The following is a 24170-nucleotide window of genomic DNA, read 5'->3' as shown; positions in this document are numbered from 1 at the left end:
TCTCTCTGCAACTTCCATTTTGAACTCATTTTGATGATTACTTCTCATTTTTTCAACCAAAAATGAATGACAAGTAATGGGTTTGTGAGAATATCTTTGCTAATGATTTAAATTAAGTTATATATATAAATGTGGTGGTGGTGGTAGTCAGAGGTGGTATGTGATGGTCGGTGGTGGTTATATATATACATACAGGTGGTTATTAGGTTGGTTTTAAATTAAATTAGGTTAAGGGTAGGTTAGTCATTTCAACACTTTAGGACACCCCTTATAATTATAGGGAAGATGGCTTAATAAAACCATGGTCCCTAAAAAATCGTTCTAAAATTTACCGATGTGGAAATTGAATGAAATAACTGAATCAAAAGATACAATCCCAAAAGAAAAATGTAATTGTTGAATAACTGAATTAAAAGAAAAAAATATAAGCTCCCGGTGAGGATCGAACTCACAACCTTTCGCTTACGAAGCGAACGCACTACCACTATGCTACAGAAACAACCTGCTTATGAGGAACCACTACTTAGAATTTAATATAAAAATAATATAAGTGCCTAGAATAATTTTCTATACGAGTATATGGTAGTTGTTGCAAGGCCCTTACATTGTAACTTTTAAAAGAATTTGTTACTCACTTGCGAAAATTCTTTTTTTTCCAGGGTCCGCTTTTTAGAAGGACAACTAATTTCAGTCGAAGAACCTGCATTTCGAGTCTTCTTGATCGAATTTCAGTTGTTATATTGGTAGAAGATTCCATTCACAAAGAAAGTACTCTTTTCGTTCTTTTTTAATAGGTTGGATCCATAAATAAATGTTTCAAAAAAATAGGCCGGTTTTCTAATTGGGAAAGTCAAATGTTAATTTAATTTTCTGAGACCACTTTTCTTTTAACTTTTTTTGATGCAAGCGTCATGTAGACCATTTTACTTTATTTCTTTTGCTGACAAGTGTCATGGGGACCATTTCATTTCACTTCTTTTATTGACGTGTCATGAGGACCACTTTCAATAATTAATTCTCTTAATTTTTTTAAATTTCTCTGAAAACAAAACCAGCCTATTAAAAAAGAACTGAGAGAGTACAAGATAAGAAGAAATGATTTGATATCTTATGTGTTCCTTTCCATCTTCTATTGACATTTGAAGCATATATCCAATGGTGGAATTTTCTTGAGCCATGTTATAAGAGGGTCCACTATATTGCACTCAAAGAATACACCCCTCCCAAGTAGATAATTACTCGCATGAGATGCACCCGTTATCCCGTATTAATCAACAAAGAATGACAAAAGTGTACCAGTGTACCAGAATTGAATCTAAAAAAAGATTGATTTTGATGGACAGTTCATTTGTAAGTGAAATTGCTTTGAACAGCTAAGCAAAATAGAAAGCAAGTGAAATTGCTTTGAACAGCTAAGCAAAATAGAAAGCAACAATCTACACCATCATAGCACTTAAACTATGTTGTAAAGTACTAAGTTGATATTTATTCACAAAAGGAAATCGGATATTCGATCTTCAGGATGTTCCAGTATATATTACCAACAAAAAAGACTAATTCGGACGAAGATATACAAATCACTCCAGTTGGTCAAACTATGTACAGCGCTAACCACCATTTCCAGGAAATTAGGAACGAGGAGCAACCATCTGCTGCTTCTTAACTCTCTCTCCCGGTGTTACCATGCTGAAATAGAGATTCATAAACACAACATAGTAAATCATCCAAGTGTTAGTAACTAAAAACATATTGTGTTAAAATTCAATTTTGTCACTGGCTTGCATTCCAAGATAATGTCTAGAAAAGTGATAAAAGGCATACTCTAACCCTGATGCAAAATGAACAAAGCTAAGCCTCTCCATAACACAAACTATTGCTTGCTTGGTTGTTTTGCAAGAAAGAGAATTTATCGTTGAAAAGATGGCAGGAAGAAATATAACTGATAGTCAAATGTAGTTTTTGTAATCAATTTGTGCATCTATATGATGGTATGAACGTAAAAATCATTTGATAATTTTAATCAAGTTAATTATGACTTGGTATAGAAAACATCAAACGACGACTAATTTCTCTATTGAGAGAAAAGCAACTTCTTCAAAGAAATTGCCTCGCGTAGTAATTTAATGCAGATTAAAACCCTAGATGTTAATGATGGTGACAACTGCAATCGTGTGATCATTGAAGTCAGGGTGAAAAATATTCAATGAATCACACTGCATGTTTTTACACAAAAAATAATACAGATATAGATACAGAAAGCCATAGCAAGATAGGTACAAAAAATAATACAAAAAATAATATAAATATAGGTACACATGAGGATGATGCACATAGCAAGATAGATACAGTCAAGGCGCCAACAGTACCTATAACAGAAAGCCACAGATATCCAATATTTAAATGCTGGTAAAACAGTACCTGATATCATGAGGGGTAATAAATATCCATTGGGCACCATGTTCAACAGCGAACTTCACAAGAGTGTCTAAGCTTATCTTCCGACTAACAGCATCCTAAAGGATATACAAATAAGCATGAGAACGACTCCAGTCGCTAAAGAATTCCACATTATTTGAGTAGACCATTCTAGTAATAGGAACACATACCATAAATACATCAAACTCGTCCATTGCTCGAAATGGAGCTTCAGTGATATCATGGAGAGCTAATGCGAAGCATAAAGTAGAGAAAGAGCGCTCACCACCTTAAAGAAATTAAATGGATCAAAAATAAAGATATGCAACTGATACTAAATCTATCAACTACCATATGACAATGTACCCCACCCACAGTGTTTATAACTTTATCCTGATTAATACTAATTAATTTATACATTTCAAAAGAGAAGGAATGTATAAAAACCTGAAAGCCCCCTAGTATCACGGACATTGTTGTTGGACGTGTCTTGGGGCATCTTCACCTTGAAAAACAAAATCCGAAAGTGAAAATCAATATCTAAGCACCGAGGAAGAATCGTGGTAGCATAGAGAAATGCAAAATTGAATAAGTAATACAGAAGCCAATGAGCAGGAAAAAAAGAAGAATCTGCTTTCCAAAATCAATTACTTACTTCCAGCGCAAGTGTCTTCTCTTCATAACTAAGCTTAATGTTCCCACTGATCCCTTTGTTTGTTAAATGTTTATTGAATCTAATAGATAGGTATTGCTGATTAGAATAGACCAGGAAAGAAAAGTTACATGCACGATTGTTAACAAATACAACAGACGATTAGCACCAAGAAGACCAGTCCTCTAAGTGCTTATTAGCTCGATGTAAGTAACAACTAAAAGATTCCATAATGGAAATTTACATACTGCCAAGTCAACTGACGCTTTAGAAAACTAGCATTTCTCTCGAATTTGCTCGTACGCAGCTGAAGGGCTTTCTGACATGCCTACAATAAAATAAAGGAGTAAGGAAAGGCATATAAATGTTAGGACACTACACAGTCGCATATCATGATCAAAGAATAGCAGCACATTTTCATAGATTGAGTAATAAATTATTCTACTTCCAGTTTCACCATAAAATAAAATATTAATAATATAACAATAATAACTGAGTAAGTATGTAGCAGTGACACTAGACTACGCGTGTTGTCTGACACTGGTTTGATGGGTCGGGTGATGAGCTAGAAAATTCCGAAATACGAAAACTGACGTATTTATACAAATTTTCCTATTTCAGTAATTGTGTGCTTCCTCGTTTGGTTTGTTAAAAAATGCACGACAAAATTAATGAACTGCAACAAAATTTCACACATGCAGACGAACAATAAACCACATTTAACATCAGTTATGTGCAAGTACTCATCAAAGTGTCCTTAAGTGGCAGACACGATGGCAAAAATCTACAAAGTGAAGTTTCATTGTTACATAGACAAAATTGATCCAGCTAATATATAAATATAATATGAGTCACAAACTAGACAACACTATTTGCCGGAACCTATAGTGAGAGAACAACGCATAAAAGTTCTTATATGATTTCTGTACAATATCCGGCATGACCTTGTTTTCCATCTCTTTAAGATGACAAACATCAGCACAAAAGATACTGAACTTCTCTCCTGCCAAAGTTCTCATGTGCTAAGAGGGAATCAGAAAGCTGTGTGTTTAATTTGGACAGATGAAAAATAACAAATTAAAGATGCATCGAGAACTAAAGCCACTGATTTGAATTAGACCAAAATGGAGCCACAGATAAAAAAAAAACAAATTATACCATCATACAAGTATAAAGGTTGTTAGGAGATGTACTATCATTTTCATTCACTAAAAGTTGCAACAATTAAATAAGGCTACTGGCTGCAACTAACAAAAAGTCTTGTTCTTCTAGACTTCTAGTTACGAACATGAATTTTCTCGTGTTACTTTATTCCAATAAAGATGCAGAGGGCCGAGACCTAATGATAAACTTATTCATGTCATAAGAATAAGAAAATATATATAATGCAGTAAACATTGGTAAAAATAACCCAGCTTACATCCAACTTCTCGCGAAAAGCTTCATAAGTTTGTTTCTTTCGTATTATTTTGCGCTCTTTCTTCTCATGCAATGCTCTTAGATCATCAATCGACTCAGAATATCTGCAAAGCAAGAATCTTATATAAACTTAATATATTCATGACCGGCAATACAAATATAATTACATGACTTGAGCACTTACCGCTGACTCTCTTGTTCGCGTCTATGCTTTAGTTTACTAAATTGGGCACCAAGTTGCTCACGTGTTTCTCCTGCACAGCCTCCCAAAGCTTCAACTACACTCTCAGCACAAACATTGGATGCCTTCTTAAAATCCTCCTACATTTTCAACAAAGACATTATCATCATATCCCTAAACAGCTATAACAAGTACTTAACAGTGAAACCAAGATTTTTGAATGCATGCTAAACAAAAGCAGTGGGGCGTCAGGTATTTTGGTAATCCATCTTATATTAACAGGGCAGAGGGGAATTTCTTCCTGTCCTCAACAAGCCATTAACTTAATACAATCAAAGAGGGATCCATAAAAGTTTAATTACCAACAAATTCTAAATGACAGCAAGTCAGAGTTTAAGTGTATAAGCTAGACGAACAATAAAAACTAATAAGAACCTGAAGGGCGCTCTGAAGCTGCTGGCGTATTTTTTCAGCTTCTTCAATATCAGGAAGGACCTTACTATGCATGAGCCCTTCATAATGAGACTTCGCCTATCAATGGAAACTTCAACTTTAGGGATTCTAATTAGAATTAGCATATACACAGAAAATAGAAGAAATGACAAATAACTCATCACCGTTTCTTCAGTAATCAGTTCATCCTCCAATCTGATTAGCTCTTGTTCGGCTCTATCTAAAGCATCAATATCCCCTTTCGCCGACTCTACATTTTCCGAAAGGCACAAGAAGAACTTATAGCAAAAGCAGATGCACTGTAACAAAGAATCAATATCACAAAAGTATGTGAATTAAAATTGTCTCACGTACCACTTAAGTTTTTAATTGACAGTTTCACTTCTTTGGCTTTTTCTGCAGCCTCCTTGATTCTCTCTTGAAGTGTCTCTAAGAACACTTCCTTTTCTTTTAATTCCTCGTCGATTTTCTAGATAAGATATACAAGAGAAATTATTGAAAAGAAACGTGAAGAGTTGAACGAATCTTGAAGATATAGTGACTTAAAAGCACAAACCGAGATTTCTTCACGAAGCTCATTAGCATTAGATGCAGGAGACGAACTAGGTTCTGCAGCATATGAATTACATGAATCCTTCAAATCTTGCAATTTTAATTCCTTTGACGTTAAATCCCTCTCGGCATTAAGACGTCTCCTCTAAAAGAACACATAAGGAAGATAGTGGGCTGTACAGGTTAGCTGTTGGCAATAGTCAAAAGAAATTAAGCAAAACAAGAGCATTTACTTGATTCCAGTGCCTAACCCGACATGCTTACCAAATAAGGCCATCAACAAAAAACTTCAATAGTTATACTCACTAATTGTATTACCATGATCCTTCGATACAACCATTGATTAACAGATCTGGCGTACTTAGAGATGATAATACAAAATAAAACTTAAGATAAAGTCGACCAAAATATGTGTTATCAGTGGCTTAGTATGATCAATTGAACTGTGCTTCAGGAATCGAAGTAACATGCATTCTGAAAATAACAACTTTCCATATGCAGTGGAAGTGACAAAGGTCGACAAAGCAAGAGTTTTGTGGGAAAGCAAAGGCCAAGACAACCATTTTATCTAAATTTTTTTGAGCAGAACACGCGGGAGAAGTGTGCATATTAGCACATCAGCAAATTTGTAACTAAAGTAAGAGGGAGCTTTCTATATTTGTCCGTTACCATGAATGTCTGACTTATGAAAGTCGACACCATCATTAGCCATTTTTTGCCTAATATCTTCTCTTTCTAGTCAGGCACACCATTTTAAACTTATACCAAGGAAATTCTATACAATTAATGTTGGTCTTGCACATGAGTTCTGACTAGTCCTATGCTATCTAGGACTAGGTGTCAATACACCTCCATTCCCTTTTAGTTTCTAATAGTTGCTGAACTACTTCAAGTTTGTTAACTTCAAATGTTACTTTAACCAAGTAATTTTCATGATTTCATGATATGTAACTTTCGTGGACAGGTAAGGATTTACCGAAACCAGTAGAACAAAATTTTACTCTCCGAGTGAAACATTGGTTTCGATAAAACAGGTGAATGCAAAAACTCGGTGGTCCTGCTGCTGAATGTTCCTACTGAAATAGGAACTCCCTAATGATAAGTAAAAACACCCAATAAAACACTATTCAGATCTATCATAACCTACTAGCTGTAGCAGTATCAATCACTGGTGAATTTTAACAGTTTATACTAGACAGTGTAACATATTACAATGGTTCAGCTCAAATTAGACTTTCAAGAAAATAAAACGTAAGGTGCAAAGATACTTACTTTCACAGAGTTTAGTCTCCCCTTAAGCTCCTGAAGGCTACCCTCCGCATCTCTCTTCCTCACTTGACCTTGTCTAACTTTATCCTGCATCTTTGATGCTTCTTCCTCAATATTATCAATTTGACCATCAACTGAGCCACAAAGTCGGCCAGACCTCGTCCATTTGTTAGGAGGAAGAGTAGTCTGAACCAAACCCCGGGAGAACCTAAAAAGGCAAAGTGATCAAATATCACTTAGTACAAGTGTAAAATTACCGAAGGATACAAAGATTGGCCCATAAAATGGGAAACGCATTATAAATGCTAATCAGGAAAAGAAATTCAACAAGCTAAACTTCAATAGAGGTATGAAACAAAATAAAGCTTCACATCTTACATTTTGGTCCCATCTGATGTAAAAACCTCCTTCAGGTTAGGGATCCTCTGGTCAAAAGCCACCGATTTACCCACGTCATAATTACTCACAAGAACTTGTCTCTCTGCATTTCCCTGGAAAAGGAGCAACCTTCTTATATCGAACCATACGAAAAATTAAGTTCAGTATAAGGTATCATGCTGCAGAGAGCTGAGTGAGATAATCCTCTATTTGTAAGGTCTGAGCATACAATACAAGCTGTGTTGCAACGATACCGATACGGTATCAGATACAAGATACCAGTACGCTACTATGATACACCAACTTGAAAAACTGCGATACTACGTATGATCAGTAGTTTAACATAAATATATTATATATAAGATAGAAACTTTACAAAATACATGCATGTGTTTGCATGATTGAGATATAATATGTATGATTATCCTCACTGGAGAGAAAAAGTATGGATGAGAAGTAAGAAAGTCTAGAGCAAGATCAGTGGACAGATTTGGAACTAATATTTTGTCACTATAGTTAAAACTTCTCATAGAATCTAGTAAAATATCTAAAATTTTCTAATATTAAGGTATTGAGATTTATCTTAACAGTTGTTGATATCTAATTTCTAGTCCAAGTTTTCTAACTGAGTTGTATATTGAAGTATTGGAGTATTAGTACGCGTATCCGTGTAAATACGTATCGATACAGCTTAACTTTTTTTAGGCGTATCGTTGTAACATAGAATACAAGTCTTCTTTCTTGATTTATTTTTCCTTTTCAAGAAAAAACCAAAAACTTCTGTTTTGTGACACCGTTCTATCCAAAAAAAGCCTCATGCGCTCAGAAACTAAAACTAGTAGAAGAAACTCCAAAATGCTGAATCTAAAGTGTCGAGAAAGTTATGACCGACTGTCATGTTAAGTTAAATACTTAAAATAGCCAAATGATAAAGTTAACGCAAGAATAAGCTAATAAGATGACAGAGAAATAAAGGGATCAGAAGCAGAAAAAAAAACAGAGAGTTACCATATCCACCAAGACATTTAGTACAGTAGGATTGTCCGACTGTAAGACGGAAAGAACAGTCGGATGACTAGTGTGGGGAAGCATGTTATCTGGAATATTCAACCTAGAAAAAGAAAATTACACTGCCAGGTCCAAATCAACCCAAAAAAAAATAATAGTGGGTCAAAATCTGAATAAAAGATGAGAAAATTACCTAGGCCTAGAGAAATCATATATGAGAATCTTAAGGTTGTAATTTACACTTCTAGCACATTCTCGTAAAAGCAGAAAATCTCCATGATCTGTTACGATGAAAGCATTGAACCACATTCCAACTGCATTTTCAACAGCCAGCGCCCACGTATCCCCACCAACAAGGTTCTGCATTGCATATTGAAATCGTTTAGTTGTGCAACGAGTAACCTAGTTACTGTTGACCCCGTTAAACCACCGAAGCACAATTGTTGTGCACATGTACACAAAATAAGCGGAAACAATTAAACTTTTAACTAACGCCTCATGAATCGCAAATGCATTTCTTGAGACCAAACACAAAAGTTAAGGTAACGTGTCTTCCACATCAAAGCCAAAATAATAAAGATCTGCCAAGCACCTGGTTATCAATACATGAGTGCATAACTGCACCTCTATTATTATCAAGGGTTTCTAACGAAAAGCTAGGGTGGTTTAAATTATTAAGTTTCTGCAACTTCAGGTTCCTAAATAGAACCATCCAGCAAAGATACTGTGTAAGACTACACCTTTGTGAACTTCTTTCCCTAGAGAACACTAGGATAAACTAGGAGCTACAGCTAGCGAGCTAAATGTAAGTAGGACTACCAGAGAAAGCCACAGGAACCACAAAGGATCATATTTATGGGACATACAATCAATCAATGCCATGGAGATCTCCTGGACTGTATTTAAGTTTACAGGCCAGGAAATAGTAATGTACTTGTCTACGTTTCTAAAGTTTGTGTTCCAGAGGTATAGGTTTTCCTAAACCCTTATTACTATCCCTCTTATTGAACTTTCTATTCTGATTTAGTTCTCTTTTTCAATTCGCACAGGCTTCATATGGTTATTTGCAGCAGGCTTGTGCAATAGAAAACCGAAGATAGTCGGGCCATAACATTTTGAGGCATTCTAGAAAAAATACAACCGCACCAACACCACCCTAAATGGTTTCTTTATGCTGACCACTAAAAAGGTAAAAAGATAAGTTAACCTTCTCTAATATCCCATGTGGCCATGTTATTTAGAACATAAAAAAAAATGTCAGCCTGCATATTGCATAAGCAAGTACAATACAGATTAAGAGAGGAACTGTCAGAACACTCAAATTTATCCATTACTCACCAGGTGAGCCCCGATAGGACCAATTGGAGGTATTTTGAATTCTCTATGGCGCCTCTCAATTACTTGTAAAAGTTGAATGACCTTATTTCCTCCAAAGGCTGTCACCTGCGAGAGATGAATGTTAACCACCTAATATAAGCAACCTACAAACTGATGAGAAGTTTACATACTATATGATTTTACACTTTATATGTCTTCTTGATGACTCAGAATACAATACCATTTAGCAGAGAAAGACTGCTAAAACTCAATTATACTGGGCATGTGGCAGAATAGCCATCAGTCATGTATTTGACATGATTTTTAGTTACTTTCTATTTGAAAGATCACTCTTCACATCATCAGCCATGCTATAAGCCGATTTATCTGTTTCTATTTGATATTGTACTCTTATGAACAGAGAACAACCAAAATAACCAAACTGATGTTAGACATGTCCTCAAGTGATCAAACAGATTTATCTCTATTTCATAAACTAATGGCTACAACAGCACACATGTTGAAACATCCCTCGTGTAACCAACTGATTACATAATTGGCAGTCACCGATGCAACTGCCACTTTTAAACATTAGCTAACCATAAAGAAGTGTTCTCGGTCTTCAACTAGAGTAGTTCATGATTTATGAGTCACTGTTAAGTAAGACCAAACCTTGTTTGTATGACGTTGTCGAAGCTCACTTATATGAGAAAGATGTTCACGGCGCTTGTGTTCAGCATCTTGAATCTACCAACAATGAATAAGAATCACTTAGTTTGAGGCAAATGATTGAAGTGGAATATCCAACCATAGCTGGAAAAATAAGAAGAGAATTGCGGAAGTAAAATAGTTCTCTATATTAAAAACTGAAAAGAAAAAAATCAAAACAGGGAAAACAACCAACCATGACAAGTTACACAGAACAACGTAGGGTTTTGTTCAAGTGCAAGAATAAACTTCATAAGCAACTGCAGTACAGCATGTGGCATTAAGGGTACTTAATTTACTTAATGTGAAATTCACATATGGAGATGATATTGAAAAGCATTTTTAACTAGAGCAATAAAAGGTAGGTTCAGAACCGTTTTTGAGCACCAACATGCTAACCAAGATTGAAATTGTCAATATTCCACACAAATGTGCTACTCAGATATAGGTTAGGAAAAAAATATACATAGCGTGCAGACAAGGCGCTATGTATAGCTTGACCACTGGCCCACTCATGAATTTTGAGCAAAATCATTGACCCACTTGAAGGACATATAACAACATACAACATAAGAGGCAGAATCGATGGGTAAACTTATTGTAGCTTAAGAAATCATCAAATAAAAGCTGCAACTTATATGTGGAAAAAACTGTATTGCACAACCATGTGAAGTGTTAAAATGAATGTCACTAGCACTGTGTCCAAGACCTGTCACAGTACCCCTAAGGAAGGTATACATGTTGGATTTGACGAGAATTAAAGAGGGTGGCACCGAGGAAGAAAAAGTGTAGTATACGAACTATTGGTCACTTCCTAGTCACTAGTGCCTTGCCCCCACATCTATTCAAAGCCACATTCCAAAATTTAAGAAATACTATTTTATTTCTCTTACTAAGGGGAAAGATGGAAATTTGACAAAAACAAACACTTGTCATGATAAATTTGTAACACATAATACCTCACAAATAAATTGATCGACCATTCGCATTGTCATTGAAACCTCTTCAGTTAAGGCATATTCTTCCTCCTTTAATCTGCAAGAACAACGGTTACAGAAATACAGGTATGAATGACTCTGCAACTACGCCAAGTAAATAGTTAGACAACCAAAACCATTTTGATAACCTTGTAATACATGCAGTAGCGGCATCAAATTCATCCTGGTGTGCCTTCAATTGTGCCTCCAGCTCACTTTCTTCAACCTGAAGTGAAATATGAATCAAAACACAAAAAGATAACACAAATTCCAATGATGCTACGAAACAATATACACAGACAATAACACGGAAAACTAAAGAAGCCGAAATTGACACCTATTCAAATACTAATTTCCCCCAATTCACAAAAATGCTAGTTGGCTAAAACTATGTCTCTTTAGAGAGAACACACTAAGAACTGGGCTGGTATCAGTTTTACAAATAGAAAATAAGATGCACCGACCCACACTGTTAGTTTAAATTTTGAGTTTTAAAATACAGTAAAATTTTAACTTCGTTAAGTTCTAGCAATTAATGACATCACAAGAGTTGCCAAAAAAAAAAATCAAAGAAAACAGAACCAGCATCAGTTAAACATACCAAGAAATAAAGGAAGTAAAAACTTTGCTACAGAGGAACTCCAGAAAATTTAAAACAAACCCTTCATTAACATAAATTTGGAGGTAGAAAAAACCTGAGTATTTTTAACATGTTGCTCTTGAAATTCATAAATTTGTTTCTCAAGCGAACTAACACGCTTGACCAATTTCTGGATATGATTTCTTTTGCGAGTATGTTCCTCTTCAAGCTCGTGTTTTGATTTAGAAACCTGAAAATATGAACGTCAGTAAGGAAATTTGAGAAAAGAGACCTGAAGGAGTAAATAGACAGCTTAAGCATGTGGAAATATTGTGGAAACTACGGTGGGAAACATTTACCAGCTTCGTAGACCTTTGAAGTGGAGGTGCAAAACATTATACTAGATAAACCAGCATAAGTTTTCGTTGTGCCATTCAATAAAGTGCACTCATTTTAAATATCAATAGAAAGTTTTAAAGTGGGCTAATGATGTGTATTTCAAGTATTTGTAAGACATTTGCTATCCTGAAACATTAATTAATATCTATAGCATAGAACGGAGAACTGCAGCATACCAAAGTAAGATCTTGTTGCAGCTCGTCCCTCAATCTCTGGAATTCTGATGTCTTTTCCATCATGTGATCAATTTGATTTCTCTTCTCTGCAAGGTGTTCCTTCAATTCCTTCACCTTACCCTGTAATACCAAACTTACAAAGCTGTTAAGCCTACCACAGATATCCTCAAAATTTGGAAATGAATTCATTGTTCCACAGGTGATTGAGTTCAAGTGAACCTAAATGTACCATGTGAGATGTCGCCAGCAACCATTTTCTACTGCAGATGGTGTTTATATCCAACTATGAGAACACATGAAGCAAAGTTTCTAAACAGTGCAACAGAGTAAAAACTTTTTTTCAGAAAGAATTTTTTGGAGTAATCTGGAAGACAGACATGTCATAATGACATACAAAGCAAACAGACAAGTAAAAGAATCTAGGACTCACCAATTGTCGATCGACTTTGGCTTGGCATGCAGGAATACGCTCTTTCAACTTCTCCAGCTTAGCAGCTTGTTCTTGGACCTTCCTGTTCGTATCATACACAATGGCCCAAGCCAGTTTCTTTCTTACCAGTTCTAACTGCTGAGATATTTCTTCAACATGTTCCATGCTCTTAATCTTCGCTTTCAACTCATTGAGCTCTTTCATTATGGGTCTTATTGATGACTCGTATTCCTCAACCTGGGCGTTAGCAGCATCCAGCTGATCGTTGATACTATGCAGCAGATCACTTACTTGTTGAAGAAGTGTGGCCTTGAAAAAAAACTGCAAGTCCAATATAAGCATTGTACATGAAAGATTCCGTCGATTTTAAAATAAGGCAATTCTGTAAGCATTGTACATTAAAGATTCCTTCGGACTTAAATAAAGGCAAGTCTGTGCGGATGACAGCAACTAATCATATACAGAAATACTATTGAAGAGAAACTTCATAAATATGATATGCAAATCATAATATGCCATTTTCATCAGTCAGAAAAGCATCAATTTACCCTGAATTTATCTTTGTCATTCCCCGAGTGCAAGAACTCTCGGCTTTTGTCTTGACTCATTATAACACATGGATTCTCCACATCAATCTGCATAATAGAAGCAAGTCATTAGCTTTAGCGGATCAATTAATAAAAAATATAAGACCAAACAGAGTATTAAATATTTAAGCAAATAATAGGTTTCACGCGGTAGAAGTCTAAAGGAACATACAATCTCGAGAAAGACTACCATGGTCTACATATATGAGCCTGTAGATGAAAATCACATGGAAGCTATATGTTAACCCATAAAGCCTTAATACTTAGGTGTTGTTTGCTTCTTCAACCCACATGCGTTTAGGTGTATTTTGCATGTCTCGGTCAGATTTTTGAAGAGGGTACTCAAAGTTTTAATAAGAATACTCGGTTACTAAAAATCTGACTGTATGAAGTGCTACAAGCATCTAAAGAACTTAAAAGTCCAATACATATAAATACATGAATCAGAATCAGACGCTTTGAACAGTACCTTAGGCAGACCTGCCATATCCGTATGTTCATTAGTTTTACCTTAATCATCTGATATATGCTAAATCATTCAAGTAGAATTTTAATCTCAAATGCCATACAGAAATCTATATAGCTAAAGCAGTCAGATAAGCACTTTATGAACTCTTGAGGTTCCACAAGTTTAAGAGGTGACAGCATACATTATGAATGCTCAGACAGCTAGACAATCAGCTGATTCACGACACATCATTTTACTGGTAATGAGTACTGTTTGTCTTATACCTAGGTAGTCCAGATGATCTTTGATATGCTATAATTGCTCACAGTAGTTGCCATTTTCCAGCTAAATCTCTTGCCAATAACAAACATACAACAAGTTCACGTCACAAGTAATAAAACTGTAAAGATGCCATTTTGATAGCATGGTAGCATTAAGTGAAAATACTCACATTAAAATGCTCTACAATTTCCATGACATCGGCTCTCCTTGAAGCAACCTTTTTTCCTGGTAAAACATACGACAGATAAGCTACAAACAAGTGTCCACTAGAAAAAGTACATACTTATGACCCTTCTGTTCCTAGGACCTCGGGGCAATAGACAAAGAACTTACAGTCTAGCAAGTAAGTTATATAGCAATGATTCTTGAATGCTTAGCTTAGTACAAAACACTCCAGCAAGGACCGAGAACGTATGTCAAAATGAGACTCAAGTAACGAATTACCTGTCCTAACATATACAGTTATTACTAAGCAATGAATGCATTGGTGATATCATCACACAAATTTGTAATCATTGTACTACAACCGCAATTAACCAATGGCAGTGGAACTCGAGCTTCTAAAGTACATGTAAGTTGTAACAATATATGAGCAACTAAAAACAAAAGACAAACATGTAACAAAAACAAACAGTAGAAGAACTCAATAAGCAATGAGGAATTTGTAAGAGATGCACAAGTCTGGCACTGGATACAACCTTGATGGTTTTTCAAGGCAATAGTGGAGCCACTGGATTCCGTGACTCTACGTTCGACAATAATGACATCGCCATAGATCTCTGGTTTAAAAGCCTCCTCTCCTTGATTTTTTATTTCAACGCAAACAAGAGCATAACTGCAGGCAAATATAACAATTATCAAATTAAAGCATTATTCAGTTGCAGATTGTGCGTGCCTGAATTAAGTAAGTGCTAAACCTAACAACATAGAGCAGTGAGCTCTAAAGAAGAGGTGATCAACATATACAACAAAAACACAAGGTCAGACAAAAAAAATAGATTTGAGATCAACAACAGTACGACAGCAACTGGGTTTGTTCCAAAATTCCAATTCGTACAAAACAAAGTTGTAGTCTAACAACCAAAAAAACACATCTTTTCCAGGTTCTTCCTATTACATCTCAAGCCTCCAGCTCGCAGTAAACACTACCATAATCATCATCTTCGATCCTGATGATTACTTCTTGATTCACACAAACTTCTTAGTAGCAATTTTTACTTCATATAATATTACCACTCCTGCAACTCAACATACTCATCTCTTCTATATAATTTCCTTAAACTGGTCTGTTGAAGTTAATTATACTTAAAAATGCGTTATTATGGCAACCTATTTCAACCTTAGTGACTTTCATGTTGAAAAACAATAAGCTTAGGATGATAAAGGAATTTACAACACTTTTATGGGCCTTACACTTATTTTTCTACAACTTTCTCTTATGACCTAGCTTTCACATTGAAGGATGGGCTTGTGTTCTAATTTTCCTCTTTTATGAGTCAAGATTACAGACCACCAACTAGAGTCAATCATCTTCTAGTTTCTTTATTCCATCTCTTGGTGTTCCTGGTTGTGACATTTGCCTAGTGAGCCATTTCTAACGATTTCCCCCAAAACAAATTGGAAACCCACATAAAACATACTAAAAACTGTGATGAAGGTACACAGTAGAAACAAAATGTTATTTTTCTTCACCTGCATCCAGTCTTTATAAAATCCTTCAATGTCGCAGCCCTTTGTGTTCCTTTCGCAGTAGAACCAAAAGCAACACACAAAGCAGTCAAAATAGCACTCTTCCCACCTGAAATCAAACAAAAAGTAAGAGTTTAAAAGCTTGATCAATATTAAAATAGAGAATTACCGACAAAAAAAAAGAAGAAAAACTAGGTCAAAAAGAAACTTACTTCCGTTTTGGCCAGTGATGAAATTAACACATTCGCCAAGTTCAATATCTAAGCTCGTATGACACATAAAATTCTCAACATGGATTTTCTTAATAATTCCAGCCATCAATGGATTAGGAAGAGGCCTTGGGATAGTATCGGGGTAACCAGAATCCCCCATTGTTTGATTTTGAAAAACCTTGAGAAACAGAGAGAACGGGAAACCCTAGAAGAAAGAGAAAAAAAGAATACAAACAGTGTTTTTAGTTTAGGTAACCCTCGCGATTTATTCCTAATTAGTCTATTAGTGGGAAGAAAGGCGGGAAAGTTAGATAGAGAAAGGACAGCTGTCGTTTAGTAGACTCGAGAATCGAGGGAATAGGGACTTTGGAATTTAGAGACTTCGAACTTGTTTGTTTGCAGCTGACTCGGCGTCTGAATCTGAGTCAACCCCTGACTCGGACCGAGTCAGCAGTCAGACCGTTTGTTTTCCATTTTGAGTCAGATCTGACTCGACCTTTGACTCAGACATAACCCCTGACTCGGACTCATTTGAGTCAGGTAACAAAATACCCCTGACTCATGGGACCAAACCACTGACTCACTTATTTCCGAGTCAGATGAGTCAGATCTGACTCAAAACAAACATATCGACTCAGATCCAGATGAGTCAGGTGATTTCACTCAGATCCAGATGATTCAGATCCAGACGACTCAGATGAGTCAGGAGTAAACAAACATGGTGTTCGTATAGATATAAGGCTAAAAGGTCGGTTCCTACCGTAACTTGTAAAACTGTGATTTTGCCATGCCAGGTGGATTGGTAAACTGTGCACGCCACTGTGGGGAAAAGAATAAGCGGTCGAGACTACACCGCTAGCGGTGTAATCTCGATCGTACACGGTTGATGCTCTACCGCCTTTAAATACCCTTGTTTCCTATCCCTTTTCATTCACAAAACAAAAATCCTTTCTTTCCTTTTCTAAAGAGCAGATCAGAACGATTTTTTAAAAATGAGTTCCAAAAAAGAAAACGAAAGGAAAATAAACCGGAAGAAAAAGGAAAATTTGTTGCAGATAGTGATATCGTATGGATTCAGGATAAAGAGCACGAGTTCGCTAATGTTAGGCAACTAGTTGGATCTGGTGTAACATCTATGCATTTATCTAACCATCCCGAGCGAGTTTTGTTACCTAAATTAAGAGGTGGGTGGTCTGAGCTAAGTGAAATTTATGAGTTACTCCCATAACCTGTTCAACAAACCTTGAGAAGATATCCTTGGCAGCGTTTATATTTCATGAAAGGCAAAAACCACAGGACTCAAATAGTGCGAGTTATTTGTGAACGTTGGTGGAACGCTGCAAATACCTTCTTTTTTCAAGGATTTTGAGTGTGGTAAGTTCTATTTATTCCATTCAATAGTTTAATTTTCAGTTCAGAAACAAATTTTAGTTCCACATACAAACTTTAATTTTATGACCATGTTGTTTTTAGGGTTCACACCGTTAGATTTGTATATGTTGACTGGAATAAAAAGTGAGGGTGATGTAGCACAATTTAACCAATTAAAGTGGATATCAGAAGGAAGATGAAAACAATTACTCCCCTTGTACTCAAATGATACTAGAGGAAAGCCAAATTTCAGACACATACACTCATTTGGATTAAGAGCGTCTGGGTTGAAGGCTTTTTTGGGCTGTTACAATGCCAAGGGGATAAACAGGGTTGAAGATTATCCCGAGCTTGAACGGATTTTTGTATTATGGATGTTAGGCCAAGTTTTTTCCCCCAATGCAAGCTCAATGTCATTAGTTGGTTTTCTGGAATCTTTATAAGATTTAAGTAAAGCGCCAAATTATGATTGGGGTTCTGTAATTTTAGCTGAGCTAATATGTCTCAGTGATTGCTCAATTATGAAGACTGATAGCTTAAATGCATTTTGGGTCGTGTTAGAGGTAAGAACTATTTATTATATCAATGTTATTTTTCAGTGGTGAAATGTACTAACACATCAATTTTTGTCAATGTTCTTTTTCAGTATTAGTGGTATACTTACTTTACGATCAGCGAACCTGATCTTCATGATAAACGATTAATATTTCCAGTCGTGTACAAGTACAGAGCTGATAATTAGATTGGCCAGATTAACGATGGTAAAAATGTTGTTGTTATGCAAAGGATGCAACAAATGTGCAGAACTAGTATCAACATTACGACAACGCCGTATACAGTAATAGATGAGTTCAATTCTAATTCGGCATAAGACATGCTTCGGTTAAGCCTTAAGCGACTTGTATTTTACAGTCCACTTAGTGGTCAGGGTATTTGGTACTACGGAGAAAGACATCTTTTTCAGTTACAAGGAAGAAAGGTAAAAGCAATCAACCCGTTTCCAACTTCAATTATTTCACATGATGATTCAATGAAGTTGATAAGTAATGGACAACCTTGGGAAGAAGCTGATGACTTGATCCAAGAACCAGAAAATGACTATGATTACTACAGTTGGTACCAAAAGGTATGCAAGCTAAGTATTGTTGTTCAACCACAAAACTTAGGTGGTGTTGACTTTCCAGCAAATGGCAATTTTCCACTTACCGGTCTTCAATCCCAACCCCCACCACAGACGGGCGAACCATGTACGTACCCTAGCACTCAAATGGGGTCACATATGCCTCAGATATTTTGGGAAGTCCAGACTTTATCACCGAGTGGAGATGTTATTACAGTTCAACTTACTAGATGGTGTGGATGCAACAAAAGAAGAGTATAGGAGCGAGTTGAACAAATTTTCGCATTTTACCAGACGATTCTAAAATTTTCACTTGAGTCAGATGCAGACTTTGAGGGACAGTATGAGTTATGAATTGCCTGAGACTCCGTTAGGGTTAAATTTTCAAATGCCCGGTGAAAGCAATACAAGAGTTCGTGCAAGTGGAGGTCGTGCAAGTAGAAGTCGTGCAAGTTGAAGTCGCGCAAGTTGAAGTCGCGCAAGTGGAAGTCGTGGAGGTCGTAGAAGTCGTCATGACCCTACGATGGAAGAGACTATGGTGGAAGAAACTCAGCAAGCAAACTTGGAAATGGAGACGGATTTTCATTCTACTCTTGGTTTCATTCCTCGAGGTCATGTAGTTACTCCTAGTGGTGCACACGTAAATTTGGATGCATTTAGGCAATCCTTAATTTATACCCCAACAAGTTCAGCATTTCACCGATTTCAAGCACCTCCAATGGGTCTGGTACCATTTCAAGGTTATGACTCACCTGATGCTACTCAACCACCATCTCAGAGTCAGAATAATGAATTTTCACAAGATCCAACAGGCTTGGGGGAATTTGTATTTAGTGGTAATCGTTAGTTTAAGAGTTTTGTTTAGTCGTTAATATGAATCGTGGTTTGTTTAAATCGTTAATGAAATTGCACTTTTGTTTGATAAATAATAATCTACATTTCAAGTTTTCTACATAACTTAAAATTGAGAACTTATATTAGAATTGATAAGCTAGATTAAATTGGGGCAACACTTTTAAGATTTCATAACAACTGGCATATCAGAACTTCTCTCCGTTGTCACAGAGCCACTTTGCACCACATCTTTGATCAATCTCTAACAGGGTTTCACCACTTCTCATGTTTCGAGCCTCTTCCCTTATCATACCAATATACTTGTTAACATTATTGGAAATTATGGAGAACCGAGCACTCAACACCATCGAATTTCCATTGTTGAGGTTCGTTGTTTATTCTTCAAATTTCATTAAAACGCGTCCCCAAAACGGAATAAGCCGCAATGCTCCACCAACGATTGGATAATTAGTGAAGAAAACATAATTCCTACAGATGCATTCATCTTCTAACGTGCTAAAATTTAGCTGTTGTGCAAATCTTTGATTTTCGGTCGCATGTTGCTCTTCGATGAATTGAGCCATAGACATGTTATGATCCATTGGAAAATCTAAGAAAATAGGAAGAAGGTGTGAATTAAAATGGTATAGGAATGTGGTATTTATAGGGGGAAATTTTATGGTCGTTGGATCAGATTCTACAGAGCGGCATAAACTAAGCCGGCCGGTCTAAAAGGAGCCGGCAGCGGTGTAGTTAACACCCGACGGTGTAGAATGGACCGAGCAGTAGAAACTCGACCGCTCGGTAGAAACTTGACCTGGCCTGGATAAATGGAAAATTTGCCACTTAGCCAGGCCAGTTTGCCACCTCCATAGTAGGTGCTTAAATGGAAAACATGAATGTTTGCCACCTCCATAGTAGGTACTTAAATGGCAAATATGAATGTTTGCCACACCCATAGGAAGGGGCATAACCCTATCGTCTTATAATCTAGCAGCTAGATTGGTCATCCACGTCAGTTAGGGCAACCTCCTTAGTCCTATGGTATTGCTAATCTAGCAGCAAGATTAGCAGTCCACGTCATCTGGGACCACTGTCAGCGCTGTTTGATTCAGCATTTTAAATTTCAGCCGTCAGATCAAATTTTGTGATTTTTGTGATTCGTGTGATTTTTGTGAGTTTTGTGAGCGTTGAACCATTCAGCATTGGGACCACTTTTTGAGCGCTGAATCATTCAGCGCTTTAATCTCACTGCTAGTTGAACTGCGATCACTTTCTAGGAGAGAGAAATAGACAAAAGTAGTATTAACTTTTTCCCCACACTTTTTTCATGATTTGCAACACTTTTTGGCCAATCTAGCAGCTCAATCTAGCCCATAGGAGTTAACTTAAGACGAAGTCTGAGTAGAGAATATCTTATCCGACCTGCGGTTTGGCGGGTGGATGCCGGATTCGCGTTTTAGTGGCAGTGGATGAACCAGAGTTTGAAAGAAATTTTGGTTAGGAAATGGGAATTCTGCCGATATGACTATAACACTCGTCGGGTAGTAAAGTCATTAGGTGATGATATCAATGTTCTGAGTTCGAAATTCGTCGGCACCAAATTTTATACTAACAAAAATAAAAGAAAATAAATTCTTGTTGCACCAAGTAAACCAAAATGTCTACTGTACATTGACGGGGTGTACCTAAACCGCACTAAGTAAAACCAAATGTCTATTGCACATTGACGGAGTGTACCTAAACCGCATCAAGTAAAACCAAATGTTTAATGCACATTGATAGGGTGTACCTAAACTACATAAAAAATATCGTTGGAGGACGGGTACCTCATTCATGACAAAAGTAGTGATTCAATATCTTTCCTCTCCCCTAACCATGCAACATTAGCTAGTGTTACACTCATCTACAAACTCTACAAACTAAAGGTGTATAGATTGTGATGCGCTCTCGTGTATCACTGACTTTCTTAATATGCATATACTACATACTGTTACAAACGGATCATTGAATAACGCATAGAGTAGGAACCTCAGTGATGAGACGCGGTGTGCTCTCATGAGGCTAGCTTTGACCCAGTGATATTATCCATATCTCTTTTCTTGAACAACCTTCCAAATGAATTCTCCACATCCTGATTGGAATGTATGCTTTCGAGCCTGATTTTTCCTAAAAATCTTGGTGAGACATCTTGCTGAAAATGCATTATTCGCCAACTTTGGATTTGCATATAATTTTGTTGTCAACGATATACATACGGTAAGAGCAGTTCCTATGGAATGAACAAATCAGCAAGTTTGTTCATTTTGCTCCCACTATGGACTCAACAAACATGAAAAATTGATGTTCAAACCAACAAATTTGTTGGTTTTTTCATTGAGTTGGAGGATGTAGCGAGCGTTTGATGATAGGCTGATGTGATTTGTAGATAGTGGTAAAAGTGGTTCGATTCTCAGACTTGTGAAGGATATTAATTAGACTTAAATTCTAATATTAAAATAGAAAACTCACTAAAAATTATAGCAAACTCAATCAAAGTTGATATCAATATTAAAAGAACACTGAGGCTAAAATTCCACTATTTTCCAAATTCAAAGTGATTTAATCCAATATTTATATTCATGCAATTTTCTTGTTCAATTTGATTCTTACTATTGCAACAAGTAGATTTTCTAAAGCAATAATTGTAAATACCAAGCATGAAGCATCAAGAGTCTATAAACTAAGCATACTCCATCAAAATAGATCACAATCACTCAAATAAAAATCATATTCAATAATAGTCCAAGGAAAATAATCATAATAATAATTGCAATAAATTAAATTAAATAGATTGTACCGCTTTTTGTTGGAAAAATAGCTTCCTCTATCGCCTCAGCAATGGGGTTTAGCTCCTCATATCAAAAACATGTTCAAAATAATAAATCATGGCTCAAAAGGTGGTTTTATTGAAGAGAATATATAAAACAGCAGCTCTGCAACGGTGTATAGATGTTACAGAAGTCACCGTTACAGTTGGTGTTGCAATACTGAAGATATACGTTACTAATCAACTGTTACAGGATCAGAAATTTAAGACCCTAGAATACGACTGTCCTGCACAGCTTAATGTTCTTCAGCTGTTAAACAACGACACTGTTCTGCGACTGTTTCCCGTGCGTCAATGTTCTTCGCGTTCTTCCTCTTCAGCAGCAGCAGCAGCAGAAACAGAGTTTGGTAAAGCTCTGATTTCTTCTTCATTGGCTCTCCTTAGGTCCCCAAACTCTCGACACCCTTTCTATATGACCCAAACAATCTATTTATATCAAAAATACCGATTAAATCTCTCCCAAATCTTCCAAAATCTCTTTCCTTCTCTTCACGGCAAAGTTGGGGCAATTTCTTGTTTTAGAATTTCTACGCGTTTCTGAGCTTTCCTTTTTATTCTAAACTCTTCCTTAGATAGATACAAATCTTTGGGAAGGTTTACAACACTTTAATCTCTCTAAAATTCCCTAAAACAGGTCACACACGTGACTTTCCATATTTTCTGTTATGATAAAAATACGTCAATTGAGCCCAGTCTAATCGATTTCAACACCCATATCATATTCCTAGACCCATAAGGAGTCTATCCTATGAAAATCAGAGGTTTAATCGACCTCAAACTCCTTCAAATCAAGAACCCTAAATCTGCCAGAACTGTATCTACTTTCCCGCCTTTTGAATTTCAAATGTTGAATATGGTTGCCCCTTATCCAGAGTAGGGGTGCGATTAGCAGCTGCCTGGAAATGGGATGCCCCTTAGTAATTAGGTTACCCCTTATCCAAAGTGAGAGTCCGAATAGCAAATGTCCTCCGGGTGCTTTCCGACAACTTTTCGAGCCAATTTTTTCCAAAAATGTTTATTGGCCAAAAATACCTACAAATAAATAAAACACCATAATAAGTACAAAATGAGCCCTAACAATATATATGATCGAGACAAATCAGACACAAAAATGTGTCTATCAAATACCTCCAAACCTATTATTTGCTAGTCCTCGAGCAAAAATAAAACCAAAAATAAAATCTTAACTCACTGTCGCAGGCATCGTTGATTGCAGCCATTTAGCGTATGCAATAAGCCGTTAAACCCTTAGGTGTCCCTAGTGGCGGAGTGTTGTCTCCGGAGGGCTTACCAGAGGTATACCCACAAAACCTTTATACTCCAGACCCTAGCTATCTACATAGAACCTTGGAAGGCACTAAAGAATCTCCTTGGTTGGCATACTTATTGACTACAGGAGGAAGTACCCTGATGCGAAATTCCAATTGTTGTACACGAGTTTGCACTCAAGCATACTAAAATTCATATATAAGTGACAGAGATATACTCAAATATTTGCACTATGGACATCAATATCCGGATTCGAAACTAATCACATGGATAGATCAATAAGATGGGTATAGAGAAAAACATAGATGGTTTTGATATTTACTAGGTGAACGGTGTTTCTCATATCTGTCTGAAGGCCTCCGCCAAAATGAACCTATCCTAATGGATTGAGATACCGGTATGACTAATATCAACACACTGGCATATACAAGGGTACCAGTGGTCGATAATCCTAACTCTAGGTCAACACAACTGGCATATACAAGGGCTCCAGTGGTCGACTTTATTGAATTTATTCCAGTTTGTCTGATGGTCTGGTCTCTTTTTCTTCTTCTTCTTCTTTTTTTTTTTTTTTT

General features: G+C 36.4%; 1 protein-coding gene and 1 non-coding gene across 4 annotated transcripts; both read right to left on the bottom strand.

The window, feature by feature from the left end:
- Positions 1 to 427: 427 nt before the first annotated feature.
- Positions 428 to 499, bottom strand: TRNAT-CGU. The gene has a single exon. It is a non-coding gene; the product is annotated as a tRNA-Thr (tRNA).
- Positions 500 to 1509: 1010 nt separating this feature from the next.
- Positions 1510 to 16384, bottom strand: LOC113302430 (structural maintenance of chromosomes protein 6A-like). 3 transcript variants are annotated; one of them, XM_026551331.1, is made up of 29 exons: positions 16133 to 16384; positions 15924 to 16029; positions 14930 to 15066; positions 14401 to 14456; positions 13463 to 13549; positions 12915 to 13235; positions 12714 to 12767; positions 12485 to 12604; positions 12025 to 12159; positions 11479 to 11555; positions 11312 to 11387; positions 10317 to 10391; positions 9666 to 9770; positions 8521 to 8687; positions 8328 to 8430; positions 7320 to 7432; positions 6945 to 7149; positions 5677 to 5817; positions 5475 to 5589; positions 5285 to 5370; positions 5103 to 5198; positions 4671 to 4807; positions 4488 to 4590; positions 3316 to 3395; positions 3071 to 3149; positions 2863 to 2920; positions 2607 to 2704; positions 2419 to 2513; positions 1510 to 1686 (listed from the first exon to the last, which is right to left on the bottom strand). In XM_026551331.1, exons 1-29 carry the CDS (start codon positions 16290 to 16292, stop codon positions 1629 to 1631), a joined length of 3243 nt encoding a protein of 1080 aa, XP_026407116.1. In that variant the 5' UTR covers positions 16293 to 16384; the 3' UTR covers positions 1510 to 1628. The 3 variants fall into 3 exon arrangements, 2 of the variants coding, with proteins under 2 accessions (XP_026407116.1, XP_026407117.1); XM_026551332.1 differs by lacking the exon at positions 12714 to 12767; XR_003336885.1 differs by lacking the exons at positions 1510 to 1686; positions 2419 to 2513 and having other exon boundaries at positions 2620 to 2704; positions 3071 to 3166.
- Positions 16385 to 24170: the final 7786 nt, after the last annotated feature.

The sequence above is a fragment of the Papaver somniferum genome, chromosome 8 (assembly GCF_003573695.1).
Source record: "Papaver somniferum cultivar HN1 chromosome 8, ASM357369v1, whole genome shotgun sequence".
NCBI lineage: Eukaryota > Viridiplantae > Streptophyta > Magnoliopsida > Ranunculales > Papaveraceae > Papaver > Papaver somniferum.
The sequence above is the reverse complement of the archived record's forward strand: the minus strand, read 5'-3'. Positions and strand labels throughout refer to the sequence as shown.

Bases quoted from the DNA above. Each gene is read 5' to 3' on its own strand.
- LOC113302430 (XM_026551331.1), bottom strand. From the start codon at position 16,292: ATGGGGGATTCTGGTTACCCCGATACTATCCCAAGGCCTCTTCCTAAT. The intron at 13,236-13,462 runs GTAAATTGATGC...TTGGACTTGCAG, and splicing joins ATGACAAAGATAAATTCAGG to TTTTTTTTCAAGGCCACACT. The intron at 5,818-6,944 runs GTAAGTATCTTT...GTGTTCTTTTAG, and splicing joins GGAGACTAAACTCTGTGAAA to AGGAGACGTCTTAATGCCGA.